General features: G+C 37.8%; 1 protein-coding gene and 1 long non-coding RNA gene across 13 annotated transcripts in view; one reads left to right on the top strand and one right to left on the bottom strand.

Moving 5' to 3' along the window:
- The first annotated feature begins 740 nt into the window (after positions 1-740).
- MTERF1 (mitochondrial transcription termination factor 1) overlaps positions 741-27,491 on the top strand; it is a 152,367-nt gene continuing 125,616 nt past the window's right edge. For 3 of the 12 annotated variants that reach the window (XR_011539491.1, XR_011539492.1, XR_011539493.1), the window contains exons 1-2: positions 741-858; positions 1,388-1,449. Coding sequence is in view for 8 of the 12 variants with exons in the window: in XM_070617455.1 (XP_070473556.1) it covers positions 827-907; positions 1,388-1,449; positions 5,786-6,953 (1,311 nt within the window). In the remaining 4 variants the exon portion in view is untranslated. Of the gene's footprint in view, positions 1,076-1,387; positions 1,450-1,886; positions 1,928-5,785; positions 8,631-27,491 lie in introns of those variants that run through there. The other 9 variants (XM_070617459.1, XM_070617458.1, XM_008517329.2 and 6 more) reach the window with 9 other exon arrangements.
- The window catches only part of LOC139083017 (uncharacterized), a 39,380-nt gene continuing 15,599 nt past the window's right edge, over positions 3,711-27,491 (bottom strand). Inside the window, exons 2-3 of the long non-coding RNA XR_011539499.1 lie at positions 5,999-6,102; positions 3,711-3,863 (exon numbers count right to left, since the gene is read on the bottom strand). This is a non-coding gene — a long non-coding RNA (uncharacterized lncRNA). The remainder of the gene's footprint in view (positions 3,864-5,998; positions 6,103-27,491) is intronic.

The following is a 27,491-nucleotide window of genomic DNA, read 5'->3' as shown; positions in this document are numbered from 1 at the left end:
TTTCTAATTTTTCAGGACTATTTTTTACGTGGGGGAACCACAGTAAGTGGTTTCACTTACCAGATAGACTGATTATTAGTAATTTGAAGTCCCAAAGGTAAATCTTTATCCCAAGAAACAAAACAAAGTTAATTCAAAACAAAGTGACAACAGTAAACCATCTAACAGTAATCTAGAGTCCAGAGTGAGGACAAAACATTAATTAGTTCATTGGTGCAAGAAATGGGATGAAAAAAATTCTACTATGCTCCTATACAGAGGAGGGTAACTCAAGAAATTCTTCCTTTGCAGTAGAATTCAAGATCAAGCCAGCCTGAAAACTGACACCGGACTTTGGACTAGCAGCGACACTCCAGGATTTCCAAGGTAGTTCAGGACTGATTATGAGCTTCGGATCGCACGCGTTTTCCTGCAACAAACGCTGAGGTGTTCGTCTGCATCGTGTTAACCACAATAATAAGCGTAATTACTCTATTAGGCTGCAAAATTTACGTATATAATCGCGACTTTCCTATTGCGTGTCGTCAGCAGGCAACTGGATCCCCGCAGCAATCTTACGTCCCTGGCTTTGGCTCGGCCCCTGGGCCCCGCCCTCCCAAACCAGCCCTCCCAAACCCACCCCAGACTGTGGTGTCCAGCGCTGGGTGCAGTCTCGTGCCTCCCCCTGCCGGTCCTTAGAGTCGGGCTATGGAGGATGGCCGCGTGACCGCCGGGGGGCGCAAGGCGGGCGACGCCATCTCTGCGCGCGCGGCCCGTGGCCGGAAGTTAGTCTTGTCCACTTCCGCCGCTCTGTTCCCCTCCACGCCGCAGAAGCGGAAGTAAAGCTATGTGTGGCGGTTGGGTACAGTCTGGGTTGAGGTGGGTGGGTAGCCGTTGCTGTGCTTTTATGTTTTCGGGAGCAGGTCTGGTATGGACTCTTGTTCCCGCGCAGCCTCTTGCAGCGTTGTCCTTGTGGGAGGGAGAGGGATGGGAAGAACCCATGGAATGGAACCCGTGGAATTACCTGGGTTTGAATTAAGAAGGACTCAGCTGGGTTTGAAACTTATGCTTCAACTAGCTAAGACAAACTAGTAAGGTAGCTTGGCTCTTTTTCCGATTTTATAATTTTAGAGATAATGCCTACCTTTTAAGTCGTGGGGTTTAAGTCAGTGTATGTGGAGCGCTTAGCTCCGGTTTTACAAATCATACGGTGATTCCTTTTCCCGTCATACTCAGGAGTGTACCTGCCGTTCTTTCTCAGTATCTGTGAGGCAGATGCTTCGTATGCAAGAAGTTATGCGTCTCACGAGAGCATTATGCAGTGTTAGCTGGGATCGATGTTTTTATTTTGTATTTCGAAGTCCTGATACTGTTTTGTCTTCCCCCCGATTTTTATTGCCATTTCCAGGGACAGCTATTTTCCGGTTTTTCTGGAGAAGTGCAAAGTCCTCTTTCTTTAAGACAAATGAGGTGAGAAATGCATTGCTGTAAAGGTATCTAAACTTAGCTTGTTTTGTCAAAAGAACACCAGCTGGAATGTAGTACCGTAGGCCCAGTGATGAACCATTTGTGTTAAAAGCTCCTTTATCAGGTGAATTGTGGAGCAGAAGGTACCGCAAATCCTTTTTTCTTTAGACCTCACATGTTACAAGTACACAGATTGTCAGTATGTTTGTTGATTTTGGACCTTAGCCCTTGGAATAATGATTTTAGTTAATTAAAAACGTCAGTTTGAGAGATAGATTGAAATAAGTTATGAAATATTATTTTTGAAATTTGTAGATTGAGGCAGTTGGTACTTCTTGTATTAGCCAGTTTAAATATTTATTCACTTTGCTACATGTCATAGGAATGTCTTGAATGGGGATTGGGTGTTAAGAGAGTGAAATATCATTGATATTTTTCAGGTTTAACTTTTTTTGTGTTGAAAACTGAAAAATTGATAAAGGTAACATATTTTCCATTACGTTTTTGCACCCCTCAGCCAGTTTAATTTGTTTTTAATTTCTTGTCTGATTGCAAAATAACACATATTCATTAAGTCATGTCACAATATTTCAGAAATAGTACATAGCCCCCATTAATCTCAGAGATAACTTTCATTTTTTCCTTCTGTATGTATTGATGCTCCTCCCACCCCCTTTTTATATAAGTGGCATTATCCATACTATCCATAATATTATGCAGTTTGCTACTGAGAATATCTTGGACTTCTTTCTTTTGTGTTAGATCTGCCTTTTTTTTTTTTTTTTTTTAAATATCAGGCTGTATATGTTATATTGCATAGACGTACCACAATTTGTCAATCATTCTACTATTGCTGGCCAATAGGGTTTCATCTTTTTTGCTATAGCACATGATGTTGTGATGATCATTCTTTTTCACAACAAATGTATATTCTTGTCCTTTTATTTCCTTTGGATAATCTCTAAGAAGTGGAAATGCTGGGTTAAAGGAAAGGATGGATGGTGCCAAGTTCCCTTCCAACAGTGATTTGAGAATTTCCCCCATTTCTTCATATGCTCACCAACAGTTGTTATTAGTTACCTTGTTTTTAGGCTTATACCATTTTTGGGGGCCAATTTATTGCATTTATAGTATTGTAATCAAAACCAAACTTTAGTTTCCAGTTCTACATCCAGTTCAGCTCTTTTTTCCTATATAAATAGAATACTTAGTTTTAGATTCCTCAGTAATAAATTATTATTAAACAAATGATTCTCTTCAATAGGAAGTATTTGTTAAGTTAAAGATTTGTGGGAAGAGGGTATTTGAATGAGACCTTGGACTGTGGATAGGTATTGGGAGGATGGGCTTTTCCAAAAGAGAGAACAGCTTACACAAAGGCAGGGAGACAACAATGGGCGAGGATGTTTAGGACCAGAGATTTGAGAAGCAGTGGTGCTTGGTTGTGAGGTTGTAGAATAGAAGAGATAGCTAGAAAGGTAGTTGGAACGGTGTGGTGAGAGCCTTGAAGGTCAGCCTGAAGATTTTGCTTTCTAAGGGAGAGCTGTAGAGGTCTTTAATCAGGGAATAAGGGACATAATCACATCTTTGTTTTACAAGTATACTGTGATGGCAATTTTGAGTGACATGTCAGAGAAGCCAATTGGGGGCTCTTATAGTCTGGGTAAGAGAGAATAACAAAGTAGAGAGGTTGGATTTCAGAGATGTTGAAGAAGCTAAATCCACATCATTATTGAGGAAGAGGAGGAAAGCAAAGCTCACTTTTAGCTTTTTAATGTGAGCAACTATTAGAATAGTGATAGTGATTTCATTAATCAGAGGAGTGCTACTTTGTTTGGGGGCTGGGAAAGATGTTCAGTTTGGTTTGGATGTGTTAGTTCATGTGAAAGATAATTCCATGGAGAGTGAATTATATACAAAGACAAAATCTACCTATGACAGATTCAAGAGAAACTTTAATAGATTTATTACTCTTTTCTTAATAAATTTGGCAAATACTTTCACTTTTAGTCTGTCATCAGTAGAATTTCTTTTGAACTTTCTCTGGCTTGTTCAGCTCTGTTTGTCATGGTGCTAAAAATCTCAAGAGAGTGTATTGTCTAGAGTAGTGGTCTTCAGACTTTTTTGATTGTGTACAATCTTAATAAAAAAGGTTTATACATGTACCTCCAATATATGTATATTTATATACTGGTTAGTTATATTTTCTGTTTTATAGTGCGATTATATTATATACATTATAAAACACATATAAAAATCAGATATTTTAAAAGGCCAAGACTAATAAAAGTTGGAGTTTTACTGTTTTCTTCTTACGTCCCATTGGATTATCTTGCACCTCTCTTTCCAAGGCACTAGTCTCATGTACAGCCGTCGGTGTTCTGTCCCATTATCCAGTAGAGGTCACTCTTGAGCATCTGTAAGAGAGAACAGATTGTTGAGCTGTGCAAGGTAGAGCCTTCTTTCTGTAGTTAGGAGTATCTTATTTTTAAGTTTCTAAATTCATGCGTTTTTGGAAGAGTATGTAGTTGCAGAGCAGTGTGTGGTATTATGGAGAAGTGAAGAATAGTGAACTCAGAGCATAACGCAATCTAAAATGTATTTTTGTTGTTTGATGACTACTTTGTGAGTGTCCTGCATTTTCATTTGAATGCTACTTCATTCTATAGTTTGGAATCTTTTTTCAATTCTTTGAGGGTCTGTAGATTATATGAGCTCCAAGAGTGCTCCCAACCTGTAGGCATAATCCAAGTTCTTGTTAAATTGGAGTAATTAAAAGGCAAGACACAGAGGATTTCTTTAATATCGATCTTGAAAGCAGTACCTCAAGCACAGAGATATTAGCAGTGAGTTGGAACCATCTATCTCAATTTTCTATTTTATGCTTAATTAGGAGAGAGGGAAAGGGAAATCCCTCCTTTAATCAGAGCCCATTGTAAGTAATTAGAAATCAAGAACTAAATTGTCACAGGTATATAGTCTGAAAGGAGAAACTATAGTTAAAAAAAAAAAAATGTGTTTTTGTGTGACTAAGACCACAAGTAGCTCAGGAACATAAGTCATCTGACACATTGAATAACAGAAGAACACTTTTCTGTTGCTTTCTTCATAAAATATTTCCTATAAATGGAAGTCTCATTTTAGTTGGGACCTATGACGATTATCATATATAAGCTCATACATTTCATGTCCATTTCTAGATGATCAGGAAAATGAGTTATAGAGGTGTTTGTTTTTTTCAAGGAATATTAGCCCTGAGCTAACATCCATGCCCATCTTCCTCTGCTTTATATGTGGGATGCCTACCACAGCATGGCTTGCCAAGTGGTGCCATGTCTGCACCCAGGCTCTGAACCTGCGAAACCTTGGCTGCCGCAGCAGAACATGCGCACTTAACTGCTGCCCCACTGGGCTGACCCTGAGTTATAGAGGTTTTAATCACTTGCTTGAAGTTGTATGTGTTGTGAAACAGATGCAGAGAGCTCTGGATCAGTCATTTGTAATATATGGAGGTGGGGTGGAGGAGAATGTTAAAAGTAACTTTTTAATGTTTATTTGCCATTTCACAGCACAGTTCCACATGTGATGGACTATATGGATTAAATATCCCAACTAGATCATTTTGAAGATGAAAATTGGTTTGGAGTTGTTGAGTTACGACCAAGGGGACATTAGGGTAAACTGAGTGAGATGGAGATGGGGATCAGGAACTGTTGACTAGAGTTCTATATAAGCTAAGAATTAAGACTCGATGATACCATGGGTTTAAAGAGTACAAGGTGAATCTAGAACAAGGTGTTTAAGGTGGAAATTAGGTAATCTGAAGTGTTGGTTTTCAAGGCTAGATTTAGAGTTTGATAATCAGGACTTGAAAACAGAGGCAAAGAAATCTGGTATCTGTGGGCAAGGGCAAGGCTAAAGATCTGGGAAGTTGGAAGACAAGGCAGAATTGAAAGCATCAATTAGCAGGAATAAGCCAAAGGTTTGGAAACCTGGAGGATAAAGCAGAGATGGAGAGGGGCAACTGGTTTTGGGTAGCCAAGGTAGGCAAGGCAAAATAAAAAGAGAAAGAGAAAGGCAGGAGTAATTCTGGGGCAGTGATGATGCTATTCTGCTTTTCTTTATGTTAAGAATGGAAGCAGCCCCAGGCCATAGGTAATCAGAAGGAGTGAACTAGGGAGTGGGAGTGCTGGGAGTGCGGTGACTGAAATTGTTACCAAAGCATCAGGAGAGCTAACACTACAGATATTTTCTCATAGAAATGATCCTGATGCCTATAGGATCATTTAGCTGTTTAACACATTCATTTGTATAATATTATATATGTTGTTTTACACAGCATTCCAAAAGGTTTGGCCTACCTGACCGTTATGGCACCAAGAAACCTCTTGTGTATGAGAAGTAACTTTCTCTTTGGTTCAAGATGTTGGATGATCCAATTTTCAGCAGAAATGCTCTTTAAATCAGTTTCATTTAGGCTTTTTGGTGTGAAGTATGGTAGTGCAGATGCTGAGCCTTTGAAGAATGAAGAACTACTGCATAACTTACTTACTATGGGAGTAGATGTTGACATGGCGAAGAGACGACAGCCTGGAGTTTTTAATAGGGTGGGTACTAATGAGCAGGACTTGAAGATGTTCCTTCTGTCCAAAGGAGCTAAAGAAGAAGTGATTGCTAGCATCATATCAAGATATCCACGAGCTATAACACGCACACATGAAAGTCTTTCAAAACGGTGGGATCTTTGGAGAAGAATTATGACATCAGACCTTGAAATTGTAAATATTTTGGAACGTTCTCCTGAATCCTTTTTTCGGTCCAATAACAACCTAAACTTAGAGAATAATATAAAGTTCCTCTACTCAGTTGGATTGACCCGTAAATGCCTTTGTCGATTGTTGACCAATGCCCCACGTACCTTTTCCAATAGTCTTGATCTGAATAAACAGATGGTTGAACTTTTGCAAGAAATCTGTTTGTCCTTGGGTCACAATGATCCCACAGATTTTGTCAGGAAGATAATTTTAAAAAACCCTTTCATCTTAAGTCAGAGCACCAAACGGGTAAAAGCTAACATTGAGTTTTTGCAGTCAACTTTCAACTTGAACAATGAGGAGCTGCTCATTCTGATACGTGGTCCAGGAGCTGAAATCCTAGACCTTTCCAATGACTATGCCAGAAGGAACTATACAAATATCAAAGAGAAGCTATTTTCTCTTGGGTGTACTGAAGAAGAGGTACAGAAGTTTGTCTTAAGCTATCCAGATGTGATCTTCTTGGGGGAGAGAAAGTTTAATGATAAAATAGACTGCCTCATAGAAGAAAAAATTAGCATCTCACAAATAATTGAAAATCCTCGGATTTTGGATTCAAGCATAAATACTTTAAAAAATCGAATCAAAGAATTGGTAAATGCTGGCTATAACTTGAGTACATCAAGCATCACTCTTCTATCTTGGAGTCAAAAAAGATATAAAGCTAAATTGAAAAAGTTAAACATTGGATAGAACATTGCTCTGGGGAGTTAAAAAAAAGTCTTATAATAATACAGCGATACTGCATTTTGAATTTGGACCTTTCAAAAAGGAGAGGTTTGATTTCTTAACCACATATATAATAATCCTTTCGATATTTTATTTATTTTTTCGCTGAGGAAGATTCACCCTGAGCTAACATCCACTGCCAATCTTCCTCTTTTTTTGTATGTGAGCTGCTGCCACAGCATGGCCACTGACACAAGAGTGGTGTAGGTCTGCGCCCGGGAACTGAACCTGGGCCAGTGAAGCAGAGTGTGCCAAACTTAACCACTAGGCCACCAGGGCTGGTCCTTGATATTTTAAAGGTTCATAAAAACTCTTGGTCAGTATGTTCAAGTATAGTCTTCCCAGCTACGTTTTCTCTAATTTGAATTAATACAACATCTGATTATGTGACATGGGTGTGGCTGCTGTGTGAATGGTAGTTCCTGAGTGCCAAGGGAGAACAATGTGTTGAAAGATAGAAAGTACCAAATAAGCTTTTCTGGTTTCTGTTTAGATTAAAAAGTTGACAGGTTCATTTAGATAGTTCTGTTTCCTCACGGTTTGGATGGCAACTTATTTCTCCTGTTATTCCCGTGTATCTAATTATGGCTTATCTTCAAAGCATAATGCCAATAAAATTCTGATGAAGACAAAAAGGAGGGATTTTTCATCCCAAATTCTCCATTCAAACCATTAGTATGCTCTGCCACCCGCCCCCCCTTAGGCTCAATTTTCTATGGGCATATCCTGATTTCTTTGAAAACAGGGGCAACTATGGTAGCCAGAATAATGGCCACTGAAAGACGTCAGTGTCTTAATTCCAAGAACCTGTGAATATGGTATGTTACATTGCAAAAGGACTTTGCAGTTAAATTTAGGTTAAGTGCCTTGAGATGGGTTGAGATTATCCTGTATTATCTGGGTGGGCCCAGGGTAATTATAAGGGTCCTTAAAAGTGGAAGAGGGAGGTAAGAGAGGTCAGAGTGATGCCATGTAAGAAGGACTTGACCCCCTTTTACTGGCTTTGAAGGAGGATGGGGCCATGAATCAAAGAATGCAGGTGGCCTTTAGAAAATGGAAAAGGCAAGGAAATGTCCTCCTCCAGGTCCCACAGAAAGGAGTGCAGCCCTGCTGGGACCTTGAATTTAGCCGAGTGAGACCTATGTCAAACTGCTGACCTACAGAACTGTAAGATAATGAATTTGTGGTGTTTTAAGCCACTGAGTTTGTGATAATTTGTTACAGCAGCAAATAGATTAATATGGCAACTAAATAGATGATTAGTTGCATTTTAGGTGAAGAAGTCACAAAATACGGTCCTTTTGGTATTATGTTTGTATTTCTTCATCTTACAATAACCTTTTGTATCCACCTCTGTTTTTGGAATGACTAATAAATTAGTATTTGTAAAGTCCTCTAAATGTATGGATAAAAAAGTAAATGTAAGTAATACAATCTAAATAAAGGAGTGTTTTCGCCTAATGACTGTAGCTTAAAGCCATGGTGATAGTTTCTATATATTTACATTTTGTTGGTATTTCAACTAATAAAGAACAAGGAATTTCTAGAAGCATTGACTTAAAAAATGACAAGTCAGATGATGTCTGTATCTTGAAGACACTCACAATCTAGCGTCTGAAATAAACTGAAAGAGAAAGGACACATATGACCTTAATTGCTTTAATTGTTTTCCAGAGGCATTTGTTGATGTCAATTTTGAATTAAATAACAATGGTGCTCATCTTTTAAGCCTTGTTTCCTATCAGCAATGCTACAAAAAAACTTATTCCCACCACTGATAGAAACAAAATTCCTGCTTTTTTTTTTTTTTAAGGCTGTGTGTATGTCAATGATACTCTTATAATTTTTTCCAGTCAGCTATTTAATGGCAGGCATAGCATAGTTTAGAAAACATCGGCTTTCAAGAGGCATTTTTTTAGAGTGGTATGTCTGTGCACCATTTCTGACTAGCTCTGCAACTTTGTGTAAATATTTTAATTTCACTGAACTTGTTTTCTCATCTATAAGATTAAAAATTGACCTCAGAGTTGGTGAGAATCAGATAATAAAGGGTCTCTAGAAGGTTTCTTGCACATAGTAACTGTTCAATGGTAGCTGTAATAAATAGTTGCAGTAATATTTTTAAATACAGCTTTATTGATATATAATTCACATACCATACAATTCACCAGTTTAAAGTACATAACTCAATGTATTTTTTAATATTCATAGGGCTATGGAGTCACCACTATCTAATTTTAGAGTCTGTTTGCACACCCTGAAAAAAACCCTATACCCATTAGCAGTTAATCTCTATGATCCCCCTCTTACTTCTCTAGCCCTAAGCAACCACTGATCTACTTTCTTTCTATAAATATGCTAATTCTGAATATTCCATGTAAGTCGAATCATACAATATGGTCATTTGTAATGGGCTTCTTTCAGTTAACATAATGTTTACAAGGTTCATCCATGTAGCACGTATCAGTATTTCATTCTCTATCTATCTATCTATCTATCTATCTATCTGTCTACCTACCTACCTACCTACCTATCTATCTATCCATCTATCTATATTTTTTGTGGGGAAGATTGTCTCTGAACTAACATCTGCCAATCTTCCTCTATTTTACGTGGGATGCCTCCACAGTGTGGCTTGACGAGTGGTGCTAGGTCAGCACCCAGGATCTGAACCTCTGAACTCCAGGGCACTGAAGTGGAGTGTGTGAACTTAACCACTATGCCACCAGGCTGGCCCCAGTATTTCATTCTTTTTTATTGCCAAATAATATTGCGTTGCATGGATACAGTAGTATTATTGGGAGTAAATTTTATTGTTATGACTTAAAGCACAAAGTATTAATTCCTTCAGTCTTCTGAATTGTATGTGAATATTTTCTGAAGTGTTGCTTTGGAACTAACAAGTCTGTAAGGAACTTGATGGAGGTAGACAGAGGAGATAAAAGTTTATTGGCATCAGCTGGTCATGAGGATTATGTCTGGGTTGATGAGATGATATAGCAGCAACAGTTGCCAGTGGCCAAGGAGAATGTGGGATGCACAGAAGTAGAATACAGCCCTCTTTTGGGGATTGAGGAAGGACAACTTCTTAGTAGAAACAAATGGATAATACCTGTTAGGCAAGATTAACATATTTTAAGGTTTGAATCTGATTAGGGGAGAGTCTTAAAAAAAAGTTGAATTATAAAAATTTTAAGTAATAGTTTTTCATGAGTAAAAAGAAAAATCCATGTTTATAATGTGGAAAAAATAGAAAATAAACCACACACACACAAAACAAACTATAATCTTATCTCCCAGAGATAAATAATGAACATTTTGGTCACTCTTGTTTTTCTTTGCAGAATATATCCACACATGGATGTAATATGAGTAGATATGTGGCATATATATTTAAATTGAGATCAAGCTGTCTATATTTATGTTTTTTAACCTAATAGATTCTGAACATATTAAGTATTCTTTAGTAATTAATTAATTACAGAATCAAGTATTCACCAGTAACATTGTTTTTAATGGTTGTATGAAATTCTGTTTGGATAAACCACAATTTCTCTAGTGAATCTCTCACCATTAGACAGATAGAGTAAATTTTAGTACATTAGTAATTTTTTGAAAACCCCACCTAGAGTAGTTCAGTATTCCACATACATTCTACCGTTTTTTCCACCATTAGTATAAGTTAAAATTTTGCTCTAGAAAATATGAACATTAAGATTACTGCATTTTGCTGTTCTCCAAATGTCAGCTGTTTCTGCAAAACTTCATTTTTTTAATGGAAACCATCTGTACATTCTAAATTGCTGGCATAAACTTGAGGACTTTCAAATAACTGTGTTAGGACGATATCAAAGATTAAAGGAAAAAAATGAATTTGTTCATCATGAACTTACAGGAAGGAATAAAACATGAGTAGTATTTATAAAAGGGTTTACTGGTCTATTAAACTAGTCATTTCTCTCCTTAAATCATCTAATTTCTAAGGCTTGCATAGGTACAAGGTTTGTAGCTAAAGATCCAATAAGATTGCTTTCATGTGCAAAACTTGACTGTTGGCTTCTTCCTTATGGACTGTAATGCCCCACAAACTTCACACCCAGAAGTACAATCTAGTGGAGATTGAAGGGAGAATCTGTTGATGGCAGAACTCTAGCCACAAACTTTAATAATAGGCAATCTTTACATAGTCCAAGAAGAGCTTGGCACAAACAAGATAGAATAGCAGGGCTATATTATTATTAGAGAGGTTTGGGGAAGAGATGATAGCAGAAGCCCAGTTGCCCAACATTGGAGACAGAAGAGAGGAGCTATGACTCAGTCATCATGGTCCTCTAGGGATCATCTCTGGAGGGACTAGGTCTTGGGTCTGATTGGCCACCAGGTAACTTGGGAGACAGGTGTTCTAAACTGGCCAAGAGGTCTTTGGACTGAGGGCATTCATTTATTCCTTAGTTTATTTACTGTTGACTCAGGAACCTGGTATAGGAAAGAGCTGCCAGCATCAGTTTTGAGGAGTTGAGGAAGGCACTCATGGCGAATGTTATAACCAGGTCCTATGTATCTTCTTGCTCATTTTCATGTTTCTGGTGTTCCCCAAATGGCACCCTTACCTCTTCACTTTCTTCTGGTCTTTTCAAGATAGATTATGTCTACACTTTTGCTTTCACACTTTTTTCCCCTCAATTCGTAGAGGTTGTTAGTTAAATAAAAGGAAAAAACAAAAATACTATAGTTTTTTTTTAGCCTTTTGACTAATTTCTGTGTGGAATTTGGTACAGACATAGAAGACATACTGATGGAATCTCATTTTGTGTCTCACTTCACTATTAGTCAGGTATATATATATATTTTATTGTGGTATTATTGGTTTATAACATATAAATTTCAAGTGTACATTATTATATTTCAATTTCTGTGTAGACTACATCATGTTCACCACCCAAATACTAATTACAATCCATCACCATACATGTGCATAATCACCCCTTTTGCCCTCCTGCCTCCCCCCTTCCCCTCTGGTAACCACCAATCCAATTTCTTTCTCTGTGTTTGCTTTTCTTTTTTTTTTTTTTAAAGATTTTATTTTTTCTTTTACTCCCTAAAGCCCCACTGGTACATAGTTGTGTATTTTCAATTGTGGATCCCTCTAGTTGTGGCATGTGGGATGCCGCCTCAGCATGGCCTGATGAGCAGTGCCATGTCTGCGCCCAGGATTCGAACCGGCAAAACCCTGGGCCACTGAAGCAGAGTGCGTGAACTTAACCACTCGGCCATGGGGCTGGCCCCTGTTTTTTGTTGTTTTTATCTTCTGTTTATGAGTGAGATCATATGACATTCGACTTTCTCCCTCTGACTTATTTTGCTTAGCATAATACCATGAATACCATCCATGTTGTCACAGATGGCCAGATCTCATCCTTTTTTATGGCTGAGTAGTATTCCATTGTGTCTATATACCAGATCTTCTTTATCCATTCGTCCCTTGATGGGCACCTAGGTTGCTTCCAAGTCTTGGTTATTGTGAATAATGCTGCAGTGAACATAGGGGTGCATATATCTTCATGCATTTATGTTTTCATGTTCTTTGGATCAATACCCAGCAGGGGAATGGCTGGCTCGTATGGTAGTTTTATTCTTAATTTTTTGAGGAATCTCCATACTGTTTTCCATAGTGGCTGCACCAGGTTGCTCTCCGACCAGCAGTGTATGAGAGTTGCCTTTTTTCCACATTCTCTCCAACACTTACTATTTCTTGCCTTGTTAATTATAGCCATTCTGATGGGCATGAGGTGATATCTCATTGTAGTTTTGATTTGCATTTCCCTAATAATTAGTGATGTTGAACATCTTTTTATGTGCCTGTTGGCCATCTATATATCTTCTTTGGAAAAATATCTGTTCAGATCTTTTGCCCATTTTTTAGTTGAGTTGTTAGTTTTCTTGTTGTTGAGATGTGTGAGTTCTTTATATATTTTAGCTTATTAACTCCTTATCAGATATAAGGTTTGGAAATGTCTTCTTCCAATTGTTAGGTTGTCTTTTCGTTTTTTTTGATGGTTTCCTTTGCTGTGCAGAAGGATTTTAGTTTGATGTAGTCCCATTTGTTTATTTTTTCTTTTGTTTCCCTTGCCCAGTCAGACATGGTACTTGAAAATATGCTGCTAAGACTGATGTCAAAGAGCATACTGCCTATGTTTTCTTCTAGAAGTTTCATGGTTTTGGGTCTTACATTCAACTCTTTAGTCCATTTTGAGTTGATTTTTGTGGATGGTGTAAGATATTCCATTCTTTTGCATGTGGCTGTCCAGTTTTCCCAACCCCATTTATTGAAGAGACTTCCCTTTGTTGATTGTATGTTCTTTCCTCCCTTGTCAAAAATTAGCTCTCTGGGGGCTGGCCCATTGGTGCAGTGGTTAAGTTCACATGTTCTGCTTTTGTGACCCAGGGTTCACTGGTTCAGATCCAAGGTGCGGACATGGCACCGCTTGGCAAGCCATGCTGTGGTAGGTGTCCCACATATAAAGTAGAGGAAGATGGGCATGGGTGTTAGCTGAGGGCCAGTCTTCCTCAGCAAAAAGAGGAGGATTGGCAGCAGATGTTAGCTCAGGGCTAATCTTCCTAAAAAAAAAAAAAATTAGCTCTCCATAGATGTGTGAGTTTATTTCTGGGCTCTTGATTCTGTTCCATTTATCTGTGTGTCTTTTTTTGTGCCAGTACCATGCTGTTTTGATTACTATGGCTTTATAGTATATTTTGAAATCAGGGAGTGTGATGCCTCCAGCTTTGTTCTTTTTTCTCAGGAGTCCTTTGGCTACTTGGGGTCTTTTGTTGTTCCATATAAATTTTAGGATTCTTTGTTCAATTTCTGTAAAAAATGTCATTGGAATTTGATAGGGATTGCATTGAATCTGTAGATGGCCTTCGGAAGTATGGACATTTTATCTATATTTATTCTTCCAATCCGTAAGCATGTAATATCTTTCCATTCCTTTGTGTCTTCTTCATTTTCTTTCAACAATGTTTTGTAGTTTTCAGTGTACAGGTCTTTCACCTCTTTCTTTAAATTTATTCCTAGATATTTTATTCTTTTTGTTGCAATTGTAAATGGAATTGTTGTCATAATTTCTCTTTCTGCTACTTTGTTGTTAGTGTATAGAAATGCAACTGATTTTTGTATGTTGATTTTGTATCCTGCAACTTTACCCTATTCATTTATTATTTCTTAAAGTTTTTTGGTGGATTCTTTAGGATTTTCTATATATAAAATCATGTCATCTGCAAATAGTGACAACCTCACCTCTTCCTTTCCAATTTGGATCCCTTTTCTTTCTTTTTCTTGCCTCATTGCTCTGGCTAGGACTTCCAATACTATGTTAAACAAGATTGGTGAAAGTGGGAATCTTTTGTCTGGTTCCTGTTCTTAGAGAGAGAGCTTTCAGTTTTTCTCCATTGAGAATGGTATGAGCTGTGGATTTGTCATATGTGGCCTTTATTATGTTGAGGATTTTCCTTCCATGCCCATTTTATTTAAAGTTTTTATCATAAATGGATGCTGTATCTTGTCAAATGCTTTCTCTGCATCTCTTGAGATGATCATGTGGTTTTTCTTCTTCATTTTGTTAATGTGGTGTATCACACTAATTTGTGGATGTTGAACCATCCCTGCATCCCTGGAATAAACTCCACTTGTTCATGGTGTATGATCTTTTTAATGTACTGTTGTATTTGATTTGCTAGTATTTTGTTGAGGATCTTTGCACTGATGTTCATCAGTGATATTGGCTTGTAATTTTCTTTTTTTTGTGTTGTCTGGTTTTGGTATCAGGGTAATGTTGGCTTCATGGAATGAATTAGGAAGCTTCCCCTCCTCTTCAATTTTTTGGAAGACTTTGAGAAGGATAGGTATTAAGTCTTCTTTGAGTGTTTGGTAGAATTTGCCAGGGGAGCCGTCTGGCCTTGGACTTTTGTTTTTTGGGAAGTTTTTTTATTACTTTTTCGATCTCCTTACTGTTGATTTGTCTAGTCAGATTCTTTGTTTCTTTTTGATTCAGTTTTGGAAGGTTGAATGATTCTAAGAATTTATCCATTTCTTATAGATTATCCAGTTTGTTGGTGTATAAGTTTTTGTTGTATTTTCTTATAATCTTTTGTATTTCTGAGTTGTCTGTTGTAATTTCTCTTCTTTCATTTCTGATTTTATTTATTTGAGCCTTCTCTCTTTTTTTCTTGGTGAGTCTAGCTAAAGGCTTGTCAATTTTGTTTATCTTTTCCAAGAACCACCCCTTAGTTTCATTGATTTTTTTCTGTTGTCTTTTTGTCTCTATTTCATTTATTTCTATTCTGATTTTTATTGTTGCCTTCCTCCTACTGATTTTGAGCTTTGTTTGTTCTTCTTTTTCCAGTTCCTTTAGGTGCACTGTTAGATTGTTTATTTGAGATTTTTCTTGTTTGTTGAGGTAGGCTCATATTGCTGTAAACTTCTCTCTTAGAACTGCTTTTGCCATATCCCATAGATTTTGACATGTTGTATTTTCGTTTTCATTTGTCTCCAGGTACTTTTTGATGTCTCCTTTGATTTCTTCATTGACCCAATTATTGTTCAGTAGCATTTTGTTTAATCTTCACATATTTGTGGCTTTTCAAACTTTCCTCCTGTAGTTGATTTCTAGTTTCATAGCATTGTGGTCAGAAAAGATGCTTGATATTATTTCAGTTTTCTTAAATTTGTTGAGACTTGTTTTGTGGCCTAATATTTGTTCTCTCCTGGAGAGTGTTCTACATGCATTGAAAAGAATGTGTATTCTGCAGTTTTTAGATGGAATGTTGTGTATATAATATTGTGTATATATATCTACTAAGTCCATCTGGTCTAATGTGTCATTTAAGGCCAATGTTTCCTTATTGATCTTATGTTAGGATGATCTATGTATTTGGTGTAAGTGGGGTGTTAAAGTCCCCTACTATTATTGTATTGCTATTTCTTCTATATCTGTTAATAATTGCTTTATATATTTAGGTGCTCCTATGTTGGGTGCATAGATATTTACCTGTGGTATATCCTCTTGTTGGATTGTTCCCTTTATCTTTATGTTGTGCCCTTCTTTGTCTCTTGTTACAGTTTTTGTTTTGAAGTCTATTTTGTCTGATATTAAGTATTGCTACCTCAGCTTTCTTTTCATTGCCATTTTCATGGAGTATCTTTTTCCATCCCTTCACTTTCAGTCTTTCAGTTTGTGATTGTCCTTAGGTCTGAAGAGTGTCTCTTGTATGCAGCATATATATGGGTCTTGTTTTTTTATCCATTTGGCCACACTATGCCTTTTCATTGGAGTATTTAGTCCATTGACTTTTAAAGTAGCTATTGATAAGAATATACTTATTGCTATTTTATTGCTTTCTTTCTGGGTGTTTTAGTAGTTTTTCTCTGTTCCTTTCTTCTTCTCTTGCTGTCTTCCCTTGTGGTTTGATGGCTTTCTTTAGTATTATGTTTGGGTTCCTTTCTCTTAGTTTTTTTGTGTATTTATTATAGGTTTCTGGTTTGTGATTACCATGAGGTTCGTATGTAATAACCTATATATATAGCAATCTATATTAAGTTGATGGTCTCTTAAATTTGACCTCTTGCTAAAAGCTCTACTCTTTTGCCCCCTTCTTCCCACATTTTATGTTTTTGATATCATATCTAACTTCTTGTTTGTGAGTGTGTTTCTCTTACTCTTCTATCATGGAAATAGGTAATTTTACTACTTTTGTCTTTTGACCTTCATATTAACTTCATAGGTAGTTGATCTACTACCTTAACTGTATATTTGCCTTTGCCAGTGATTTTATTGTTTTGATTTTTTTTGTGTGTGATAATTTTCTTATTCCTATTTGTGGTCTTTTCTTTTCCACTTAAATAAGTCCCTTTAACATTTCTTGTAATGCTGGTTTCTTGGTGATAAACTCCTTTAGTTTCTGCTTGTCTGGGAAACTCTTTATCTCTTTCCATTTTGAAGGATAACCTTGCTGGATAGAGTATCCTTGGCTGTAAAGGTTTTTTCCTTTCAGCACTTTAAATATACCATGCCACTCTCTTCTAGCCTGTAAGGTTTCTCCTGTGAAGTCAGCTGATAGTCTTATGGAGTTTCCTTTGTGTATAACTTGCTGTCACTCTCTGGCAGCTTTTAGGATTCTCTCTTTATCTTTAGTTCTTGAAATTTTAATTATAATGTGTCTTAGTGTGGGCTTCTTTTGGTTAATCTTGTTTGGTGCTCTCTGTTTTTCCTGTGCCTGGATGTCTGTTTCCTTCGTTAGGTTAGCAAAGCTGTCAGCTATTATTTCTTTACATAGATTCTCTGCTCCTTTGTCTCTCTCTTCTCCTTCTTGGACACCTATGATACAGATGTTAGTGCACTTGATCTTGTCTCAGAGGTCCCTTAGACTGTCCTCATTCTTTTAATTCTTTTTTCTTTTATCTGTTCAGCTTGGGTGATTTCCTCTAGTCATTCGTTCTGCCTGCTGATCCGTTCTTCTGTATCATCTACTCTGCTTTTGAGCCCCTCTAGTGAATTTTTCATTTCCTGTATTGTATCCTTAATTTCTGATTGGTTCTTTTTTATATTTTCCAATTATTTGTTTATGTTCTCACTGAGTTCATCCATTCCTCTCCCAAGATCAATGAGCATCCTTATGACTCTTAGTTTGTACTCTTTGTCAGGTAGATTGTTTACCTCTGTTTTGTTTAGTTCTTTTTCTGGGGTTTTGTCCTGTTCTCTTACTTGGAATGTATTCCTTTGTCTCCTCATTTGCCTCTTTCTCTGTGGTTATACCTATATATTAGGTAGATCAGCTGCATCTGCTGGTCTTGCAGAGGTCCCTTATGTAAGAGATTCCTTATGAAGCCCCGCACAGTTCTTCTCTCTCATCACCAGTTCCAAATGTTCCACGAGTGTCCCCTGTGTGGGCTACCTGTTTCCTGTTGTGGCAGGGTTGCTCTTGCTGCAGGTGCCTGGGGAGGCTTGGCTGTCCCACTGGCTGGCTGGTTGTAATACTCAGTGCCTGTGCCTACTATTGTCCCTTCAGTCACTTTATTGGGCATGGGGAGCCCCAGCACAGTTGGCTGCAAGGTCTATTGGCACATTTTTCTTGCAGTTTTTCTGTTAAGTGAGTAGGCCCCCAATGTGGCTTGTTGCTAGGTTCTGGGGTTTATAATTGCTATAGGCCTCTGGCCTGCAAGGCTGTTGTCAGCTCTCTCAAGAGTGCAGCTTGGTGGGGCTGGCCCCAGGCATGTGATTGCCCACTTGTTTTAGGCTTTGGAAGGTGGGACCAATCTCCTATTTGGCTGTTTGAGAAGCACAAGTCTGCTGCAGCTGACAAATCCCACTGCCCACAGGCCCACACACCCTGTCAACACAGTCTTGCCCCATGTACACACCCTGACCCACTGAAGAATGGGTCCAGTCACCCCACTGCAGAGGCCCCACATGCTCCACCAATGCAGGCCCACCCCTCGCACATGCTCTGCCCCGCAGGGGCGGACCCACTTGCCCTACTGCAGAGGTCCCAGGCACCCTGCCTTTGTGGGGCCACAAGTTGCCTGAGGGCTTGCTTTTGGGTGGGGCCAATCCCTAAGGGGTGCTGCCTGCCCTGGCTGAGCTGGATTAAATCAGTGTTCTAGTAGGTGGGGCAGACCCCTGCACTGACAAGTCAGGGGAAGAAATCCAATGGCATCTGCCAACATCCGTGTCAGCATGCCTGTGCTAATTCAGAATAATGGCTGTCACCAATGTCTCACAGTCCCTGGGGAAGTGGTCCCACCTTGCGGAGGTCTCACCTCTCACTGAGATGCATCCAGAGCCTATCAAGTGAGTCTCTTTTCACCAAAGGACTATGTACCTTTCTGGTGATTTTAGATTGCTTTCCTAAATGGGTGAATTTGTGCATGGGCCCTTTAAGAACAGGCTTCCCCCCCGCCCCTTATATCTGATAGCTTTTCTAGGGGGTATCCCTCGTTGTTGTTAATAACCAGCTAAGCCAGATATTATGACACTTGCTTCAGTTGTGCTGAGTCCAAGAACTGCTTATTGTGGTAACACTCCCCCACTCAGATCCCCCACTCTTCCAGGGAAGGCTTTGTACTTTAAGATTTCTCCTGGCTGTCCATGAAGTGCTGTGTGTAGAAGGTGGCCTTTTCCTTTCCAAAAAGGAGTTTCTGCCTCTTCCACCTCAGTCAGTACTGGCTCTTGTTGTGGGTGTTCTTTTTATCCAGTTTTCACTTCTCTCTTAGGGTAATTATTCCAAGAGTAATTGTAAATTTGTTGTGTCTGTCGGAGGAGGTGAGTTCAGAGTCTGCCTACACCACCATCTTGACACCAGATCTAATCAGATAGACATTTGGAACTTATTTTTCCTTAGTAGCAATACTGGGTGAAGATCAGTGAGTTTATGTACATGAACTGCTTTGTGTTAATTATGAAAAATTTTAGTATGATGGTATGGTAGTTCTTCCATCTCTATTTGAATATCCCAGTGCCACCTTCAGTAGCTGTCAAGATACCTTCAATTTATACCCAACATATTGTCTTTCTTTCTCCTTTTATTTTACAATGGAAGTGAGTTTATTCTCTGAAAATACACATTCATTGTCAAAGTCTCCAAATAATCAAAGAAACAAAGTCCCAGCTAACCTGTTTGTCATGAGGTTGAGGAAATATCCTTTTCTTCTTAGTTCGCAAAGAGGTTTGTTTATTTTAATCAGGGATGAATGATAATTTTTGAAAAATCCTTTTTAAAAATCATCTGTTTTTAATCCATTAGTGAATGTCAGTTGATTTCTTTATATCATCCTTTGTTTTACTGAAATAAAACCTAAGCCAAATTCAATTTACTAATATTTTACTTAAGAGTTTTTATTAGTATTCACAAGGGGAATTGGTATACAGGTTTCCCCTCCCCACTCACCTTGTTATTGTGGAAGTTTTGGTGGGTAGATTCTTTGTTTTTTTAGGAGGAGGGAGGTTGCCACTTTGTCAGGCTTTTGGATCAGAGTTGTACTAGCCTTATAAAATTAATTTGGAAGGTTTTTATTTTCTTCCCTATGCTATGGAACCAGTTGAAAATCATGGAAACTATCCATTCCTTTAAAACCTCGCAGAACTTTCCTGTAAAATCATCTGGTGTCTTGTTCAGGAGAGATCCTTAGCAACAATGGAAATTTGCTGTGAAGGCTTCTCTAAAGGCTTTGACCAAAATCTTTTTGGTAGTTATCAGGGTAGAGATCTCTCTTGTCCTAGTTAATGCATTTTGCTTTGAATACTACATTAATATTAACATTGCCACACTTCATGTTCTTACAAAGACTTGTACTTGCATCTTCATAACAGCTTTACTTGTAGTAACCAAAACCTGGAAGCAACCCAACAGGTTCATCAACAGACAAATGGAAATATAAATTGTGATATATTCGTGCAGTGGAATATTATTCAGCAATACAAAAGAATGACCTATTAATACATGCAACAACCTGGGTGAATCTCAAAATAATTGTTCTAAATGAAAGAAGCCAAACAAAGAGTACAATCTATGTGGTTCCATTTATATAAAATTCTAGGAAATGCTTACTAATCTGTAGTGACAGAAAGTAGATCATTTGTAGTCTGGGATGGAGGTGGGGTGGGATGGGGAAGGCCAGGGAGGAGGGATTACCAAGGGCCACAGGGAAACTTTTGGAGGTGATGTATATATTCATTATCTTCATTATCGTGATGGTTTTGTGAGTGTATAGATAAGTCAAAATGTGTCAAATTGTATATTTTAAATATGTGCGGTTTAGTATACTGCAGTTATACCTCAGTAAAATTGAAGAATCCATCCATTCAACATTGACTTGAAATGCCATCTTTATCTGATACTAAATTTTCACATGTGTGTGTTTCTAGACCCTCTTCAAAATACAAAATACAAGTACAAGAACAAATGTATCTAACTTTATATTTCTACTTATCAAGAATTAATATCAAGTATCTTTTTAGTAAAGATGTTGGGAGACCTGAGAAACCACCTGGAAAAAATATTGATGGATTCGTACTCATACACCAGGTATACTTCAAATGGAGCAGTCACGAGCCCTCTACCACTCAGTCCTTGCCTTGGCTTGATGACCTACATGAGGTCGGGCCATGGCATGTGTCAGACACTGGCAATAATACCAGCATCTTTGTTCTGGAGGGCTTCCTGAAGCCTACCTGGGACCCTTGGGCTAGAATTTGCCCCGAGGGCAGGTGCTCTTGCTTTCTTGCTATTCCAAAGTGCATATAAAATTAGACCTTGGTCTTTTTCCACACAAGAACCAGGCCTCTGATGAAATCCTATGCCCTGTGGAGAACTGGGGTGTTTCTTTGATTAGGAAGCTGACTGGATTTACTCCCAGCAGCCACACAAAGCCTCCTTTTCTAAGGAAAGTAGAGTGCATGGACCCAAGTTGGGCGCATTCCTTCCTTTTTGCTTTCCTGCAGTTAGGGAGTATGACTGTCATGTTATACTCTGAATATTAATTAAAATGTCTATGACAAAATTAGTGCAAAGGTCAGCATTATTCCACTCTGCATATTTGGATGTATCTCTCAGACCTTCTCAGCTTCTTTAGAATGCCTGTTTCTCCTGACCAAAGCTGTATGACTGCATTTCACATAAGGATATGTGGTTAAGGCTTACTAATTTAGCTAAATGTGATATTCACAGAATTAAAGTGTAACAGTGTTTATGATGAATAACTGATAAAACAACTATTTAAAAATTATATAAATTATATATAATTAATAATTATAAGTAATTAATAACTGTTAAAGAATTAAAATTGGGTCTTTATCCCCCTGTGTTTTCTTGTGCACAAAACTTCATGAACCACAGGGGGACATGTAGACAGAGGTTTGGCTATGCAGTTTTCTAAAGTCAGCTACCTGTAAATCTGGCTGATAGTTCAAACTAAATAAGGACTTATTTAAATACCAGAAGAGAGTTGGCTGGGGATCATTTTATCTGTAGGTTCTGTCAGCCTTAAGCTGGAAGAAAATAAATTGATACTCTTGTATACAACTTTTTTCCTAGTAGTTTAATGTCCGTTTAAAAGAATGAAAAAGCTGTTTTCCTTGAATGGTTATTCATTCCTTTTAAATAAATGCTACTGCTTAATTGTCTCAGACAGTTCTGAAATGATATAATTTGGGTACTTTTTGTATTTTTACCTAGGTTTGAAGCTCTCTTCTTGTTTGTTACACAATCTTAGCTTAAAAATATTTTGCAGCCGAGGTCTTTGCCCTTTCAGATCAGACTGCTAGATCGTCTACTCTTGTTTAATTTTCATCTTTAAACCTGCGTGGTGTTTGTTATGTCTGTATACAAAACTGAGCATAAGCTAGTACGGTCTCCATAGTATTGCAGTTGATCCAATTACTTTGTTAACTTTTTCATTCCTTTGTGGGCTTGAGGAGGTTTTATTTTAAATAAAGATTGTAATGGTGAGATCTGAAGTGAAGGAATCAGATTTTCTTATGAGAATAAATGTTATATATCAAATAGATAGATTATAAACTATCTGTGGTATCTCTATTATTTAGAAGACATTGTAAATACAAATGCATGTGCTCCTAGGTATCCCATGGCATCTAATATTGCTGCTTTGATGACCTCACCCATTTAACTATCTGTGGGTGAACAATTCTAGATTTGAGGATCAGTATGTAAGGGAGAATGATAGGATTGGAAATAAAAGTAAAATCCCTTTAGTATAAAGCACCATATGTACAAAGCATGCTCTAGATATTATGGTAGCTACAAAAGAGGTTGAAACCTCTGCAGTTAAATGATATCTTGTCATGTCTGTATTGTCTGCATAATGCCTTCATCAAGTTGAATTCTGGCTTACACTCTACCTGACATTTGAAGACTTGACAACAAACTCTGGAACAGAATTATCAATATAAAGACGATCCCTTCCCCTCACATTTCTGCTCCCTCCTTCCTCCTAAGCTGAAGTTAGTACACACTTAGAAAAGTTTTGCTTTGTGCTCTTCGACTTTCTTCCCTAGAGTCAGTGAGCCAGGGAGTCACCTTGGTAATGACTTGGCCAGCTGGGCCCTTCAGAGAAACTAAGTTCACCCCCTTCCCCTTTCATTTCCCAATCAAACTGATATTTATATAATCACCACAGTCTGAGTCACTGCCAAAATTGAGGCTGTTAGGAGCCTAGAAGAGCTCATAGTAGCTTTGATAGTTTATTGGTTTGTTTATAAAAATAATATTTTTTCCTGATTGCAAAATAATCTTTTAATTACACAATGTTGGAAAATATAGAAAAGCACGCATACAAAAAGTACTCATAATCCCAATACCCCAGAAATAGCACTTGTTAACATTTTGGTGTATTACTTTCTAGTCTTTTTTTCTTATGCATATATACTATGTGTGGAAAATAAATATAATCTCTTCTCTAGCAAAACTAATTTATTCAACACATGTTTGTTGAATACCGACTATGCACTATTGTGTTTGACACTGGATTATTAGTAATAACTGTTTTAATCCTATTTTTGTAAATATATTATGAGCATTCTCCTATATCACACATCATTTAATACCATTTTTTAGATAAAGTTGAGTCTTGACAGCCCTGATCCACTATGGTTAAGGGAATATGCCATTGAGAACAAAAGAGAGCAGGCCTCCCAGGAGGCCTGGTGTGGGCTCATCAGGTCACCGTATGGTATTGTGCTCAGAGCACAATACCCCCATCATGTTTCCACTCAGCATGACAGAAGTTCCTGGAAAGGTTATCAAGGACTGATAGGAAAGCAAGAGGAGTACTTGGGGAGGTCTAACTTGAGACTCATCACCAAATCATACAATAAAGTAATATTGTGATAAAAGGAATGATTGGGTCCTTTGGCCAATATTGGCCTGTTTAGAAACAAAAGATAGTAGAATGCTTCTGGATCACCTGTTTGAAGCTGTCCAATTTTCCCTAAGATGAACCAGAATTGGAGCTTCCTTCTAGTATCAATTAACTTTAATTCTGATATTCTTCTCTAGGCAATTCTTGGATCCATTTTTTTTACCTCTAACATTTTCAACCTCTAACCAATTCCTACTCTTAAATATTCTATACACTGCCCCTAGAATAATTTCCTTGACCAGTACTGAGTCTATACTGGTAGGCTGAGTAGACCTGGCCACTCCTATCATGGAGTTTATAGTGTAGCAGAGGAAGAGAGACAAACAGTTAAACCTACAAATAAATATGTAACTAAAAATTGAGGAAAGTGTTTGAAGGAAACAGAGTTCTGGGAAGGAGAGTAAAAGGCAGAAACTCTTAGATTGGCTGATCAGGGAGAACCTCTTAGGAAACTAATATGTAATCTGAGACTTGAAGGATGAGGAGGAGACACCAAAGAGCTAGGCAGAACATTGCAGACATGGTGTGGTTGGAGTGAAGGTCCTGGTGGGCATAAGCTTAATATGTCTTAGGAACTGAAGGATGCCAAGTGCTGCTGGAGAACAGTGCCTAGGGTAAAGTGGCTTTAGATGAGGTGATAGAGATGGCCAGGGATGTGGGGGTTGGGAATCATATCATATGCAGAGTGTCGAAGTCTGTAATAGGAAGTTTGGATTTTGAGGACAATGAGAAACCATTGAGAGATATTAAGCAAATAAGAAATATAATGAGATTTACATTTAAAAAAGATTCCTATAATTTGTGAGAATCAGTTAAAATGGGACAATTGAGGAAGCATGAAGATCAATAAAGAGGCCATTAGATTAGTCCAAGCAAGAAATGATGGTGACTTGGGTTAAGGTGGTGACAGTAGATTTGGGAGACATTGATGGATATACTGTATAGCAGTACTGTCCAATAGAAATATAATGTGAGCCACAAATACAAGCCAAATATATATTTAAAATTTCTCATAATTGCATTAAAAAGTAAAAGGAAATAGGTAAAATTGTTTTAATTTATTTAACCCAATATATCCAAAATATTATCACTTTAACACATAATCAATATAAAAATTATTAATGACATATTTGACATTATCTTTGTACTAAGTCTTCAAAATCTTATGAATATTTACTTAAAGCACATGTCTATTTGGACTATCCCCATTTTAAGTGCTCAATGTCCACATGTGTCTGACAGCAATATTGCACAGTGTAGCCTTATAGAATTTGGTGATGGATTGGATATGAGGAATTAGAGAGAAGGAAGATTCTAGGATAACCCCTTGGTTTCTAGCTTGAGCAATTGATATGTGGCAGTGCCTTTTGAGATGTAACAAATTGGTGGAGGGGAGAGAAGTGATTTAAGACACAGGGAATAAAGAATTCAGCTTTCGACATTTTAAAGTTAAGGTGTGGAGAGATAAGAAAGATGACTGCTGGTGACCTTGTCACCCCTGTCGACTGGCTGGCAATGAGCTGGCACTGATGCCTCCTTTTACCCCATGGTTGGGGAGGCTACACTCCATTACTCCTCCTCCAAAGATCTCCAGGTATCATCAATAGTGTTTCCAGCCCTGGCAGGCAATTTTCTTGAGAACCAGGTGCCCCAAATTTATAGTTTGTACCGAGAAACGTCTCTAAAAGCTGAGAGCAATAGTAGGAAAGGCCCAGGGTCCCTCTGTTGGAGAAGATACCCATGGCGTGTCCAATGGCACACTGGCCCAAGCATACCTCTCCACAGGATGGCTAGAGGAGAAGGGAACTATGCAACTTTCAGACCTTGTGCATGTGAGTTAGTTCCGCTTTGCCCCAAGTGATGCTTGTTGGTGTTTATCGGAAGCCCTTTACTGGACAAGATGCTGGTGAAACATCCCAGTAGGCATATCAGATAAGCCATTTGGATATATGAGTGCAGCTTGGAGAAGAATTTATTTTTTTCTTTTTTTTCCCCAGCTTTATTGAGCTATAATTGACATATAACATTCTGTTAAGTTTAAGGGGTACAACATGATTATTTGATACACTTACATATTGTGAAATGATTACCATAGTAGATTAACACCTTCATCACCTCACGTAAGTACCATTTCTTTTTTGTGGTGGGAACATTTAAGATTTACTCTCTTAGCAACTTTTATATATATAACATAGTGTTGTTAACTATAGTCCATCCCATACATTAGATCCCCAGAACTTACTCACCTTATTACTGGAAGTTTGTACCCTTTGACTGATATTTCCAGATTTTCCCCACACCTCAGCCCCTGGCAAGTACCCTTTTATAAACTCTGTGTTTCTATGAGTTTGACTTTTTTAATTCCACAAATAAATGATATCATACACTATTTGTCTTTCTCTGTCTCACTTATTTCACTTAGCATAACGCCCTCAAGTTTCTTCCATGTTGTCACAAATGGCAGGATTTCCTTCTTTCTCATGGCTGAGTAATATTTCATTATGTATATACAGTTGTGATATATGCATGTGGTATATATACATGGTATATATAATATATATGCAGTATATATATATATATATATATATATATTCATATGTTGGTTGTTGTGAATAATGCTGTTGTGAACATGGGAGTTCAGATATCTCTTCAAGATCTGATTTCATTTCCTTTGGATATATACCCAGAAGTGGGATTGCTAGATCATATGGTAGTTCTATTTTTAATTTTTGAAGAATTTTCATACTGTCTTCCATAGTGACTGTACCAGTTTACATTCCCAACAGTAGTGCGCAAGGGTTTCCTTTTCTTCATATCCTCACCAACACTTATCTCCTATCTTTTTTTTTTTTGAGGAAGATTGGCCCTGAGCTAACATCTGCTGCCAATCCTCCTCTTTTTGCTGAGGAAGACTGGCCATGAGCTAACATCTGTGCCCATCTTCCTCTACTTTATATGTGGGATGCCTACCAGAGCGTGGCTTGCTAAGTGGTGCCATATTCACACCTGGGATCTGAACCGGCGAACCCCGGACCGCCAAAGCAGAACATGTGCACTTAACCGCTGCGCCACCAGGCCGGCCCCATCCTATCTTTTTGATAAAGCTATTCTGATGGGTATGAGGTGATATCTCATCATGGTTTTGATTTGCGTTTCCCTGATGATTAGTGATGTTGAACATCTTTTTATGCACCTGTCAGCCATTTGTGTGTCTTCTTTAGAAAAATGTCTATTCAGATCCTCTGCCCATTTGTAAATCAAACTATTTGGGTTTTTTTGCTATTGAATTGTGTGAATTTCTTGTATATTTTGGATATTATCCCCTTATCAGATGGATGTTTTGCAAATATTTTCTCCCATTCCATAGATTGCCTCTTCATTTTGTTGATGCTACTTTTGCTGTGCAGAAGATTTTTAGTTTGATGTAGTCCTACTTGTTTATTTTTTCCTTTTGTTGCTTGTGCTTTTGGTGCCATATAAAAAAAAAATCATTGCCAAGACCAATGTCAAGGAGCTTTTTACCTATATTTTCTTCTAGGAGTTTTACAGTTTCAGGTCTTACATTTAAGTCT

Source organism: Equus przewalskii, chromosome 4 (assembly GCF_037783145.1).
Source record: "Equus przewalskii isolate Varuska chromosome 4, EquPr2, whole genome shotgun sequence".
Classification (NCBI taxonomy): Eukaryota; Metazoa; Chordata; class Mammalia; order Perissodactyla; family Equidae; genus Equus; species Equus przewalskii.
Note: the sequence above shows the minus strand (reverse complement) of the source record. Positions and strands in the feature narration are given on the sequence as shown.